General features: G+C 49.9%; 1 protein-coding gene across 2 annotated transcripts in view; it reads right to left on the reverse strand.

The window, feature by feature from the left end:
* Positions 1-9959: 9959 nt before the first annotated feature.
* The window catches only part of PSTPIP1 (proline-serine-threonine phosphatase interacting protein 1), a 38856-nt gene continuing 34984 nt past the window's right edge, over positions 9960-13831 (reverse strand). For both annotated transcript variants that reach the window (XM_004468172.1, XM_004468171.1), the window contains 3 exons: positions 11749-11798; positions 11390-11523; positions 9960-10221 (listed from right to left, as the gene is read on the reverse strand). In XM_004468172.1, coding sequence (XP_004468229.1) covers positions 10090-10221; positions 11390-11523; positions 11749-11798 — 316 coding nt within the window. In that variant the 3' untranslated portion in view covers positions 9960-10089. The remainder of the gene's footprint in view (positions 10222-11389; positions 11524-11748; positions 11799-13831) is intronic.

Genomic DNA, 13831 nt, shown 5'->3' on the forward strand with positions numbered 1-13831 from the left:
TTCAGAAACCATGGTTGCTTTTTAGTCCAGTATATATTACAAATATGGAGCATCTACTGTGTGCAAGGCACTGGGATACAGGGCCAGTGTATTCAAAGACTTTGGAATCCTAGTATAGGAGATTTATACAGAAGCAGTTAATTTCCATTCAGTGCAGTGACTGTAGTGATAAAAGAATAGGAGCCCAAAGAAGGTATACTTAACCCATCCTGGCAAGCTTTCCAGTATGACTTCCTGGAGGAGATACCCAGCCCTAGAGGCTGAATAGGTTCAGTGGGAGAGTTTTTACAGGAGTGTGGAATGGCGTTGAATAGGTGAGAAGCTAAAAGTAGCTCATTGTGCCTGGAGTTTATAAGACAAGGTTGAGAAAAGACGGAGGTATGCCAAAGCCCCACGTCCTTTAGGGTCTTACAAGACACTCTGAGGAACTCAGTCTTCACTTGAAGGCAGCAGAAGCTGTTAAAGGTTTTGAATATGGTGGTCATGTGTACACAGACCTGTCACAGATGGTAGGGAGAATGGATTGGAGAGGTGAGGACTAGGAGACAGTTAGGATGTGGTCATTCAAGAGAGAGCTTAAGGGTATAAATAGGTCAGTGCTGATGGAAGTGGTGAGGGTGGACTCAGGGAATGTTAGGATGGGGAAAATGGCAGAATTTGATCATTGATTGGATGTGGCGCAGAGCGAGAAGAAGGAAGGAGTGCAGGATGAATCCCAGATTTCTGGCTCTGTCACCTGGGGAGATAATCATAGACACAGGAAGCAATAAGGACCAGATCTAGGAGAACGAATTCACAGTCGATTTTAGGATGCCCATTATCATGCAAGTCTGTCCTGCCTGAATGTGGAGAAGATACGGGAAAGGAGAGGAGTAAAAGCTAACTCCTGTTTGGGAAAAAAAAAAAGTGGAAGTTACCAAAACATTCGTGAGTTCAGAGACCTACAGAGGGTTTGATAATGTTGGCATTGACCCATCCCACCTCATGTCCCTTCCTGTTGCATGGTGGGTAAGAGTGATTTGCTTGTCCTTGTGGCCTTTCACTACCACATTGCCTCTTCCAGCCCTGACCCCTCCAGTTTTCTATATGTACCATTCTGTGGCTCCCTGATCACAAATGGGAGCTGAGGTGAACAATAGCTGCACTATGATTCTGGTTGCTCTCTGATTTTATGCACAACAGATCTGGGCCTTCAGAGAAGGAACTTGCTTTGGAAAAAAGTGCCAATTGGTAGCCCATATCTAGAACTTGCCCAAGAGGCTAATTTCACACATACTTCTGCATGCATTCCTCTCTGGTGTGAGAACAGCTTCCTTCTCTGTGTTCTGTCATCTGGACCAGCCAGAAAGGGGTGGTAGCTTCTGGGCCAGTTAAACTATTCTAGTTTCTTCCAGCTTTAAATTGTGTTTAATTCCTGGGACAATAGGAAATGCCTTTTCCTAGTTTGGGAAAGTCTAGGAGAATCTGCCTTTATTGTCCAGGGCCGTACAAATTCGCTTTTTCCTGTTTAACATCTCCAGAATCTCTGCCATACTGCATATAGCTCACTCTTGAAACTAGGAATTTTGCATTACCCTGAGACCCTGTTTCCTAGTGCTGTTCATAAATCAGAGAGCAAAAGAGCCACTCCCATGTCTGAAATTCCATGAATGAGTTCTCGCCCTATGCCAGTGCTTCCCAGCCTTGTCTGCAGAAAGGAATCATCTGAAAACCTTTGAAAATTATCGACGCCTGGGTCCCAGAGTTTCTGAAGTGGTCTCGGATATTCCATTGTGCAGCCAAGGCTGAAAACCACTGCAGTATCCTGTTGCCTTTAAAAAAATTGGGGAGTAATTTCAAACTTAAAGAAAAGTTGCTTGTTAAGAATTGTAAATATAAGGCTCAAATATTTTTTTTCCAGGTTCAGAATTCCCAAAGGCCAAGATAGGCAAAATAGTTAGACCCTGATAATAAAGTAGTAGGTGCTGGGAAGCGGACTTGGCCCAATGAATAGGGCATCCACCTACCACATGGGAGGTCCGCGGTTCAAACCCCGGGCCATCTTGACCCATGTGGAGCTGGCCCATGTGCAGTGCTGATGCGCGCAAGGACTGCCGTGCCACATGGGTGTCCCTGCGTAGGGGAACCCCACGCGCAAGGAATGCGCCCCGTAAGGAGAGCTGCCCAGCGCGAAAGAAAGCACAGCCTGCCCAAGAATGGTGCCGCACACATGGAGAGCTGACACAAGATGACACAACAAAAAGAAACAGATTTATCAGTGGTCACAGAAGAATGTACGGCAAATGGACACACAGAGCAGACAACTGGGGGGCGGGGGGGTGGAGGAGAGAGGGGAGAGAGGAGAGAAATAATAAAAAAATAAATAAAAATCTTTTAAAAAATAAAGTAGCAGGTGCTCCTGAAGTCAGTGCCCTAATGCATTGCTTGGTAGGGAAAACAAGGTGTTACTCAAGCCCCTTTTCCTGACAAGGCTTGGCTTAGCAGAAATGGGGCCCAGTGTGCTAAATGTTTTGCTCCACCGGGGAAGCTGATCAAGGAAGGACTTGTCAGAAATGCGAAAGAGGACACGTTCAGCAGTTCTCCTGAGCTCCTTCTGAACCACTTGACCTTGGTGTTGGGCATCTGGGGTCAGGGACCTGTGGGTCATTTCCACCTCCAGGGGAACTCCAGCAGTCTGCTTCCTGGCCTTGCAGCCACTAGTGCTGTATCTCCACTTGATCTGGGGTCATGTGGTGCCCATGTAACCTGAAGAGCACTGTTGGCTGCACCTCTCTCCGTCCCTCACCTCCTGGGCCTTGGGAGCCACCAGGACTATCTGGACTACCCCAGGCACCATGACTTTCTGCACTGCTGGTGCATCCGCCATGTTGCCTCTGCCTTTGTCTGCAGCCTCCATGGCTCCTGTAACACTGCCTTACCCCTCAAAGCCCATCAGGAGTGCCACAGGCACCTCTCTACCTACCTCTGAGGATCTCTGAACAGGAAAATTATAATGTAAAGAATTAACTAAGGAAAAGGTGATTAACTACTAAACGGTAGTGAAAAAGGGAGCTCTAAAGTATATAGAGGTAGATAGCAGCTGCAGAAAACAGCAACCACTCCTAGGTAGGGCTGAGAGAAAAGTAAACAAGGAAGGAATTTAGGAACTCAGAGGAGGGCCCACAAGATTAAGAATCAGACCTCGGGAGGAGAGGGTATAGCTGCTGTAGGATCAGCTCCCTGCCTTGTGCTGAAGAATGAACTGGCCAGAGGGCGCCTGCCACTGCAGGAGCAGAGAACTGTCACTTTTGTGAATGCTGCCAGAGCAGTGCCACACTGAAAATAAAACAAGAAGAAAAAGTCCTTCCTCTAGAACCCCTTCAGAGCCCCTCTGCTGGCCAACTGAGAAAGGAGAAAGGTGGTTTGCAGAGTCTCAGCTTCCATGTGATGGGGAAGGGCAAGGAAGGGTAAGTTTGGTGCTAAGAGGTAATAACATGATATAGTTACCCTCTTTCTCCTTGCAGCTAATAAGCAGTCTCTGGAGAGATACTTTAAGACCATATAAATACCCTGGCTCCTCATCAAACTTGCCCATGGATTTAGCAAACATTGCTGATTCTGGCCCAATTAATCTATACTATGATGATTGCAAAACAATGTTCTTCCAATCCAATCCTCCTTCATTTACTAGTCAGCTTCCCCCCCCCCCATTTGTTTATTTTTATATATTTATTTCTACCCATTTTGGACTAATGAATCCCCATTTCAGTAGTCTATAATTGATCATTGTGAATATTTTTTTGGTCCTCAGCCCCAGAATTGGCCAATGGAAGCTCCCTTTACGTTGGTTCCTGTCCTTGAAATATGCCTAACATTTTTTGAGTGTTTCTGTAACCTCTGACATAAGATGTTCCAGACTCATCCTGTACCAACCTTGTCCCAGCCTAGGGTCTGCTTTTTCTCCCAGGAACCCTGGTCCCAGTGCTCATTGCTACTAGGGTGTCTTTGTTTCTCATGCTGTTGATTTCAGAGCTTATCTTATTGCCTTTATCTTTTTAAAGCAAGTATTCAGTGGTTTTAAAAATGTAAACCATACAGAAGTATATAAAGAAAAAAATACCCGTAAGTACTTAGACAAAAACACAGTTAGTGGTGGCTTTTGGTTTTGCTTTTTGTTGCTTTATGAGTTTTATTCCACAAGTTCCTCTTTTTCTCTTTACAATATACTATGGTACTCTTTCTGTGTCTGGCTGTAGATCTATGTCATTCTTTTTGTTAGCTGCATGGATGTATTAATATTAAACTAAGTGTGGTTAAATTCCTATCTCAACTTGGCCAGGTAATGTTGTCCAGTTGTTTGGTCAAGCAAACTTGTTACTGTGAGGGGATTTTGTGGATTTAAATCATTAGTCAGTTGATTATAGCCGTTTACATCTACAGTCAACAAAGGAGAGACTGCCTTCAGCAGTGAGCGAAGTCTCATCCAATCAGCTAAATGCCTTAAAGGGAGAACTGATGAATTAAAAAAGAGAAATTTCTATCTCTACTTCAGCCAGCCAACTTCTCCCTAGATAATTCATCAAAACCTTCATTGGAGTTCCCAACTTACAGCTTGCTCTATAAACTTTAGACTTGCCAATTCCTATGGTCATGTGAGCCAATTCTTATAATGGATCTCTTAATACTTACATATATATCTCTTGTCGGTTCTGTTTCTCTGGAGAACACTGATTAATGCTCTGTGATTAACCAGTCTACAGTGGATGGGCAATAGGTTGCCTCCAGCCTTGCTGCATTGAACATCTTTGCTCATTTCTGTGTGAACTCAGGGATAGATTCTTAGTAGTGAATTTACTCTGGACCAAAAAGTCACCTTTAAAATTTTTTCATGGATACATTCAGCTACCCTCTAGAAAGGCTATAACAATTTATAGTCACACTGGTAGTGTATGAGAATGTGCATTTCCCTGTACCCTTGCTGACACTTTGCATATTATCAGCCTTTAACTCTTTTTTTCTACTCTGACAGATGAAACTATTTCTTTGATTCTTTTATTGTTAGCTAGGTCCAGGATATTTTTAAGTGTTTCTGTCATTTGTATTTCCTCTGAATTTCCAGTTTCTATCCTTTGTCAGTTCTTTTCCCCCTTACAAATCTAAACAGAGTTAAGTGTACTTAGGAAATTATTTTGTAGGAAACGTAATGTCTGTTGCTATTGTGAATGGAATGGTTTTCCTGATATGCTTCCTAACTGGGTATTGGTGCTGTACAGGAGCATTTACTTTTTGGGTGTGCTGATCTTGTATCCGGCATCCTTGCAATTCTTGAAAATAGCATATCTATTGCCTCTTTATTACCACCACCCCTGACATCTCCTGAGGGTATTATACAGTGTCCTTGCAGAAACTTGCTACGTTTAGCTATTGAATTTCTTTTTGGACAGTGCTGAGTGCATTGCTAGTTGTGGGGAAGTTGACTCATACACTGTTCCCGTTCTGCATTTACCCACTGAAGAAATTAAGATAGATGTGGAATTTATAATATAGGGTGAAAATTAGGCATTCATCTTTGCCTCCCTTGCACAAAGAAGTCACTACATGTCTAAATTAGTTACTGAGGTGCAATAAGATTATGGTTTTCAATTTGTTTTCTTTTTTAGCTGAAATACTTATCAGCTAGGAGGTTCTCAACACTGGCTGCACATTAGAATCACGAGAGGAATGTTTAAAATATTTATGCTCAAGTTCAGTTTACAGAGATTCTGCTTCAGTTTGTCTGAGGGGAGGCCAACACATCAGCATTTTTAAAAGCTCAGGTGGTTCCATTGAGCAGCCGGGGTTGAGAACCTCTGCTAATCCATTATGGAAACTACCCACGGAGAGCATGGAGATGGCATGGGGGTCCCTTTCTTCTCCCTTTGGTCCCTAAGGGGGCTCCACTGAGCACAGTTTGAAAGCCATGACCCCATGGTCCTAATGATCTTGTGAGAATGCTAAAGTCAGTGAGCTCACCTGCTGGTGGAAACCTTGTTCTAGGCTTGTGCTGATGTTCACATGTCGGGTTGGGGAAACAGGCAGACATCTGCGGTTGTCTGACTGAGCCATGCCATGCAGAGAACCCCTATGTTGAGGTTGCTTGGTCTAGGAATAGCTGTTGGAGAATAGTCAGAATTAGGCCTTGGACACTAGTGGTGCACAAGTTCATTTTGGCCAAATGGTGAGTTGCTTCTCCTTGTCACTGTTTTGAAGGACTTGCTGACATAATCACTGCTCTTGCAGGGGGCATGCTGAATAAGCATGAATTTGTAAGCCTAATGCTGCTGTTGATTATAAGCCAAGATTTGGAGATGGTGGACCTAGATCCCTTTTAATTATCACCTAACCATTATCTAATTTGAATCTTACGATGATAGCTCTGTGCACAGGGGATTATTGTACTCATCTTACTGAGGATGAAACTGAGACCTAGAGAACTTGTGACTTGCCTGAGACCACACAAATAAGTGTGAACCTGGTTTCCAAGCCGGATGCTTTAACTTCCAAGGCATGCTTTCCCCCTACTGCTACATGCTTTTTGAGGCCCTTTTTCAGGAAGATGGCTGTAGTTATGTATATACCCAATTACACATAAGCCAACTCCCTCTTTATATGGCACTATCTCTGCTGGGAAGGCCACCTCTCTATGGAGTTGATTCCCAGCAGCTGAAGTTATGACGTGGTACACAGGAGAATGGAGAAAGCTGCCAAGGCAATGAATCTGACTTAGATGCATTGTGGGTGTTTTTTCCTTTTCCTCATAGAAATTGTGACCTAGGAGTTGCTTTCAGTTCTGTTCTCCAACTCTTTTATCTAACTTGTTACCCATTACCCTCTGGGGCCATAGAAATGATGGCTCTTCTCAGAGATGATGATAAATATCTAGTCTAAAGGTTTTTTGAAAAGTCAGTATAATAGAAGGCTCATACAATACAGATGACAAAATATTTTCAAGGAATAGAGCACTAATACCTAACTTCCTGCTTTTTTCTTCCCTCTTTGCTCCCACACATAACGTGACCTTAGTGGTCACTTAGTGCCCCTCTCAGTCCCTTCCTAGCAGGCAACCACACTTTGACTCTGTTGATACCCCTTCTCCATTTTTTCTTCTCCTGGCGAGGACTTAACCAGTCTTCAAGTCATTCCTCACCTCTTCCCTTTCCACTCTTCCCCAGCCCTGCTTCACATCCCATACGTTACCAAGCCCTGTCCATCTATGTCCCACATTCTTCCAGCCTAGTTGCCACTGTCATCTCTGTTGGGCAGCCTACACCCATCTCCTTCCCCCACTTTTGCCCTACTCACTGTCTACCTTGTGTCCGAGGGATTATAGTCTGTTTACCCCTTTTTCAGGTGAGTGAGTTCTTTGAGGGCACCCCTTTATCTTAGCCTTCTCCCATACCCATCAAACACAGAACTTCCAGTCACATAGAGGTCATTAAAATATTGGAGTTACCTGACAGGTCCGGTACCTGGCTGGACCTGGTGGGGCTTGGCATGTATGTCCTGGGCAACATCTTTGGCCCCAGGTACACTTTTTCCTAGGCAAGTCTTTATTCAGAGACTGCTCTCACTCCTTCAGGGGCATGTAAGACCAAGTACCAGGTTATATTTTTCTCTCCAAACATTCCTATTATAGACCTCATGCGTCAAGAACAGGTATGGGTGATTGGTCAGCCTCTCTCAGGACATGCTTTAAGAGAGGAATGACATTTCAGGAAGGGCTTAAGCCTTAGTCTGATTCTTTTTTTTCAGAGACGTAAAGCCTTTCCTATGCTGGCATGCCCACCTGATGGGAAACGGTGATGGGTAACACTTAGCAGATAGCTAGCCTGGTCCTCAGCTCTGAGCTTTGCTTCCTGGGGTCCTATACCTGCAGCTTGGGGGCTGCCTCCTGCCTTTGTACCTCTACCTGGCCCTAGCACAAATAACACTTTGGTGGTAATACAGTTCTTTCAGTGCATTGACTTGGAGACTTGAGAGGTGCCTACACACCTGAGATAGTTGGGAGTCCACAAAGAAAAGTTAATTTCCCTCCCCAGAGAAGAAACCCATCCCCTTCCTGCGCCAGGCTTCATGTTGGCTTAATCAAACCCACTGTTTGGTTTGCATGATGAAGGCGATGGCATAAAGATGGGCAGCTGCATTGAACACTGGAGCAGCCCCCTTTTATTGGATGGCCCTTTCCCTGGGTCCCCACCTTCCCCTGTTCCTTGGGCAGAACTTGGTTGAAGGGCTTGTTTTTGCTCCCTGTGGTATCTGACATTTTCCTGAGCTTGTGGAACAGTTTTTCGTATACTGAATGTCAGGTGGGTGGCCAGATAGGGCCAGGACCAATGAGGGAAGCCATAGTGCCACAGTGGGCTTCCTCGGGGTGTGATGAGCTTCCTGTCACTAGAAATGTTGAAGCAGTCCAGGGTACCCAGTGTCACTTGGCAAAGAGCATTGTGGATGTCAGATTAGATTCTCAGAGTCTCTGAATTCTTAATTCTAGTAAATTCTAGTAATTACCCTCATTCCATTTCTGTCACATGCACAAACTCTCCCTGCCCAATGTAGAGCTACCAGAAACAAGAAGTAGCAGGAAGAAATCCTCCCCTTTTGTTTCCTGTAAAAGAGGAACATTTGTCCCCCTGCACAGTGGACATTTCCTGTACTGTTGTTTAATTTCTGAGCCATTTGGTCCCCTCAGTCAGGTCAAGAGCTCCTTGAATAAAGCAAGGGACTGAGGCTTTACTCATTTTGCCTTCACTGGGTCTAGGCCAAAGCTGTGTCTGTCAGAGGGTGGCCCACAAAAGTTTGTGAAGGAATAAATGAAGTAACAGTCCCAAATAAAGATGGTCTGCAGGGGCCAGTGAACACCCTTCAACAATTTCTCCAGTTATGTCATGCCTAGTGGAGGAGAATCAATATATCCCCCACCCCACCTCCTGGCCCCACAGTTGCCCTGCAGCCCTCAGGTAAGAGAACGAGGTCTGGCCCTGAGGCTGGGTGGGCTGCTGGCCTGTTGTGCTGACTCAGTGTTGGGGCCCTCAGTTCCAGTGGGTACATGGTGGGGCAGGCCAGCTCAGCACATCTTAACTGGCTCAGCCACTCACCTTGGGCAAGCCCAGGACTGCGGAGCTGCCAGGGCCAGCCCAGTTCCCAGTGGCCCACTTCCCTGCATCCATTCCCAAAGCCCTTGGCATGGCTGGAGCTGGACTTTAGCAGGGCTTGGCCAGCAGCAGAAGTTATATTTCTGGGGTCTGGATCCAAAAAGAGAAAGGGCTGGAGAGTGTAGGACAGCAGAGTAACTGGGCCACCTCCATGTCCAGGGTTAGCCTACCTGGCCCCAGAGCACGCATCATGGGCAGCAGTGGCTTCCCCAGGCCCCAGCTGGGTGGGGGAGATCTTGATGCCCTGTGTACCCACCTGCCTACAAGCTGGTCTTCCCAGATTCCCCACCACGGTCCCTCCACCTCCAACAGGACCATCATCTATCCTCTGCCCCAGACTGAGCTCGGTCCGTTCCCACGGTGTTCCCTTGGTGTTCCTCTCCCTCCTGAGCTCACACGCTTGCCTGATCCTGTCTTTTCTTCCTCGTGGCCTGTCTGCTGCTGCCTGTCCAAGACCTCACTCCAATCCCTCTGTCCCCAGGAAGCCTGTCTCCTCATCCCAGCACTCCTGAGCCTTTCTGGCCCCTACCGTGTCCTCCCTTATCCTGCTTCCTCTTCCCATTTGCCAGAGTGTAACTGTGTCTCCCTGGAAGTGTGGGGGCTCCCAGAGCCAGGGGCCAGGGCTTTTCTGTTCCATTCCCATACAGAGCTTGGGACAGACCTGAGCAAAGCCTGCAGTGACTGCAGCCCAAGACTTGTCTGAGGGCGGGAGAGAGCTGCACTCCCAGACGTCTCTTTGCACTCCTTTACCAACTCTGAACCTGAGAAAGGGACGCCACAGACCTAGGAGAAAAGAACACACTCCTTTATTCCCTGGGGAGAGACTCCTGGGCCCAGGCTCCATTCTGGACTCCAGGCAGTGGTGAGGGCACTGTGGGCTCCACAGACTGGGAGGTCCAGGTAGAGCTCCTGCCTTTCCTCAGAGCTTCTCCAGGTAGGAGCCAGGGACGAAGCCACGCTGTCCATTCCGTTCCACTGTCCACCAGCCATCCTCCCCTTCCAAGATGACCACCAGGATGTCCCCCGCGGAGATGTCCAGCTCATCAGAATTCTGCACAAGAAAGTCAAAGTGCATCAGGCTGGAGGGGCCTGCTGGGAGGGCTCTGGTCTCTTCCCTCTCCCCACCCCAGGCAGTAACTAGAGCTTGTCCCACAGGCTGGGCAGGGTAAGCTGAGATGTGCCCGTGCTTCCTGGAGCAGCAGGCCAACGCTGCTCTCTCAGCTGGGACAGCCCCTTGGAATTGGGGTACCCCATGGGGCTTGGCCTTCTGTCCCCCTTCTGTCACCATAGGCCCTTCACAACCTTACCCTGCTTCACTTCCCTGCTGATCTGTCCTCCCATTTTTAGCTCCAGACACACACTGACTCTAACAAGTTGGGTCAGGTTTGCTCACTAAGCCAAGTTCATTCTCACTCCAAGGCTGTCAGACAGCCTTCCTCTCTGCTGATGAGCTCTGTGCCCTCCTGAGAAGCTTCCCCAGAGCTGCTCCACCCTGCCGACCTGTCATTCAAGCACACCATTGTTCTCCTGGCTTGTCTCCCCAATCTGAGCCACGGCCTCACTGCCCAGCCTGTCTAGCCCCAGGGGGATGCTTGCCCTCAGTCCAGATGGATCTGGGGTCTGGCTGAGCGCCCCTCACCTCGATGCAGAGAGCAGATTGGCACAGCTGCTGCCTTGACCCATCTCCCCAAGGATTTCAGCCCCAGCACAAGCTGAAGGGCTTTTCTGGCTGTGACTTTCCCCCCATAGCCATGGCCAGGAGAACAAGGCCTTAACCTTTAGCCTGACCCTCAGACAGTTACCTACAGGAAGCCCAGGCCCTACCAGCCTCCCAGCATGTATGCACACGTGTGGGCACACTCAGTGCCTGCATGGACACCACGTACGCCCTGCTCCCCCACGTGCATGCGGACAGACTCACGCAGCATGGGCTCTTAAACCCATTCATCAGCATTCATTCATCAGAGATGGGCACCAAGCCCCTCCTAGGTGCTGGGAGATGTTCTACGTGCACTCGCCTCCACTCCTTCACAGGTGCCTGCACCTGTGTGTGCACATGGCCTCAGACCAGTTCATTCTCGTGCATCCACACCTATCTCTCCAGATACATTTGCTGCAACTCCCAAGACCCATCCCTTCCTAGGACTTGTAGATGTCCTGCCCAGGGTGGCCCCATGTGGGGCCAGAAGTGGGTCTGGGAGGGCAAGCAGCTGGCTCACCTGTGCTGTGTAGTCATAGAGCGCCTTGTAGTCCTGGGCTGCTGGGACAGGAGGTCCTGGCGTCTCCTGCACTGCGATGGCGGCATAGACGCCCTCATTCCGCTCAGGAGTGGGCGTCAGGGTCTCTGTGGAGACTGAGGACAGGACAAGGCCTAGACCCTGTCCCTTTCAAAGTACATTGCTCCCTGGAGGCCCAGCTGGGGTGGGGCTTCTGAGGCTTGGCTCAGCCCTCTCCTCTCCCTGCCTCCCCTGCCTCGCTGTTGGAGGGCAAGACCCTTTCTCTTTGATGCCACCTAGGAGTCATCTTCCCCCCCTGAGGTCACAGTGTGTTGGGGCGGTGCCCACATCCCTCCAATTACCAGCAGGAATTGCCGTGATCTTGGGACTTCCATGTAGCAGCCCAGAGAACCTGGGGGCAGGGAGGAAAGAGGGTGGGTTCTGGAAGGGAGGGGGTGAGGAGGGAGCCCTCTCAGAGCCTCTAGCACTCTCTTTCCCATGGCTTATGGCCACCCCTAGCCTCCAGGCACAGGCCTGATTTATGGGGCTTCCCCCAGGCACAAAGGCTCCCCAGAGGGTGCCTCTTGCCTTCCCCTACCAGCACCCTCCCACTCCCTCACTCAAGAGACCTCTTCTCAGCACCTGTTCGTGCAGGGCCTCCATGCTGCAGCCCCATGGGATGCTGCCCAGGTCCCCACACCTGCCAGGCCCTCTACTCATGCCTCCTAAGAGCCACCCCCACAGGCAACGAGCTGCCCTTCAAAGCTCGACGCCCACCCACCCTGCTCGGGCCGTTACAGCACCAGCCCTCCTGCCTGCAGCCCCACAGTGTCCAGGCCACTACCTGGCCATGTCCTGGGTGGCCCTCCATGTCTGTGTCAGCTCGGGGCCGGTGCACCCTTGCCCCTGCTCCTGACTCAGGCCTGGCCTGGAATGAGCTCAGGTTGTGAAGGTTTGTTGAATAAAAGAATGAAAGAACCAGGGGCTGAAACGGGGGACACCCCACTAAGCTAACAGTGGAGGCTAGCACTCCTTCCTTGCCTCTGGGGGCTGCCTGGAGGAGGTGGGGTTGACCTAAGTTTTCAAAAATGAGTGTATCTTTAACAGGTAGAGACCGGGTGTGAGGCATTGCCCGTGAACGGGAGAGAAAGTACAGAGGTGCCGATCTGGAGTGTGGGAAAACGTGACTGGAATAAGGGCGGGGCCAGACCTTGTGTGCCACTCAGGGGCCTGTGGGGGGCAGCCTTGTAAGTGCCCCCCACAGTGCTCCCCAGTGGGCGTGTGAGGCCAAGACCCCAGAGGTGGCCACGTGCCCTGGATGGAAACACATGGACCCACAAGTTCAGGCCCGGGCGCCCTGAGGAGGACTAACGCTAACAGGCATTCTCCCAGGCAAGTACCCGTGCTTCCGCCGCTGTACTCCAGCCCCCTCCTGGGATTGGGGCAGGGAAGGGGTAAACCAGTGGGGGTGTAGATGGGGGGGACAGGGGGCCACAGGCCCTGGGCTTTTAGGGCTCATTGTGCTGCCCTCTCTCACAGCCCAGGTCCCACAGCACTTCCTCCCTGCCCACTGCTTTTTGGCCAGAGTTGTCTACACTACCCATGCCAGCGCCTCCCCTCTACCCACTTCTCAGTCACTGCCCCCCGACTCCCCACTCCTCCAACCGGCCTTGCTTCTGGCTGCCCCATCCAGTGGCCCCTGGCCAAGCACCTCCAGCAGCCAGGCTCACACCCAGCTCCTCTGCTCTCTGTTGCTTATCGCCTCCTCGGGCACCCCTTTCTGTTCTTACCACTGCCCCAGGTGAGCTTTTTCATCCAGTTGCTTAAGTGACCACCTATGCCGGATCCAGGTCCTCAACTGGGGTGCCAGGAGGACAGAGTCCCCCAAGTTCTTGTCTCATTGAGAGGGGTGACTGTGCCTCCTTTCTGGGGTCATTGCTGTTATGAGGTCCCAAAGGAGTGTGCTGTGCGCCCCTGCTCTGAGCACAGATGATTCCCATGAGCCTCTGCTTCCCGGTTCGCTTCCTTCAAGGTAGCTCTGGGGGCTCCAGAGGCCTTGGAAATGAACTGTCCTCGGAAGGCCAGGAGTGCCGTCACCTTCCCCGCCATCCCTGCCTCCCACAGCAAGGCAGGACCTACCCTGAGGCACAGGCCCTTCTTTGCTGATGGTTGGTTGGAAAGAGGAAATGATGGGGGCCTTGAATGGGGGGGAGACAGATGCTTCTAGATGCCCCCTCAGGCTCCTGTCTCCTCGGGGCTCCCTGAGCAGGCTGTGATGCTCCCAGTGGGCGTCACAAGGCCTGAGGCCTGAGGAACCTTTAGGTCCTGAGTCTGACCCCAACACCATGGACCCTGGGACCTCAAGAAGGTGATGACTCCCCCAGGTCACAAATCGAGGCACAGCACTAGGACCTGGCTTCTGACACAGCCAGGCCGGGGAAAGGG

Source organism: Dasypus novemcinctus, chromosome 3 (assembly GCF_030445035.2).
Source record: "Dasypus novemcinctus isolate mDasNov1 chromosome 3, mDasNov1.1.hap2, whole genome shotgun sequence".
Lineage (NCBI taxonomy): Eukaryota > Metazoa > Chordata > Mammalia > Cingulata > Dasypodidae > Dasypus > Dasypus novemcinctus.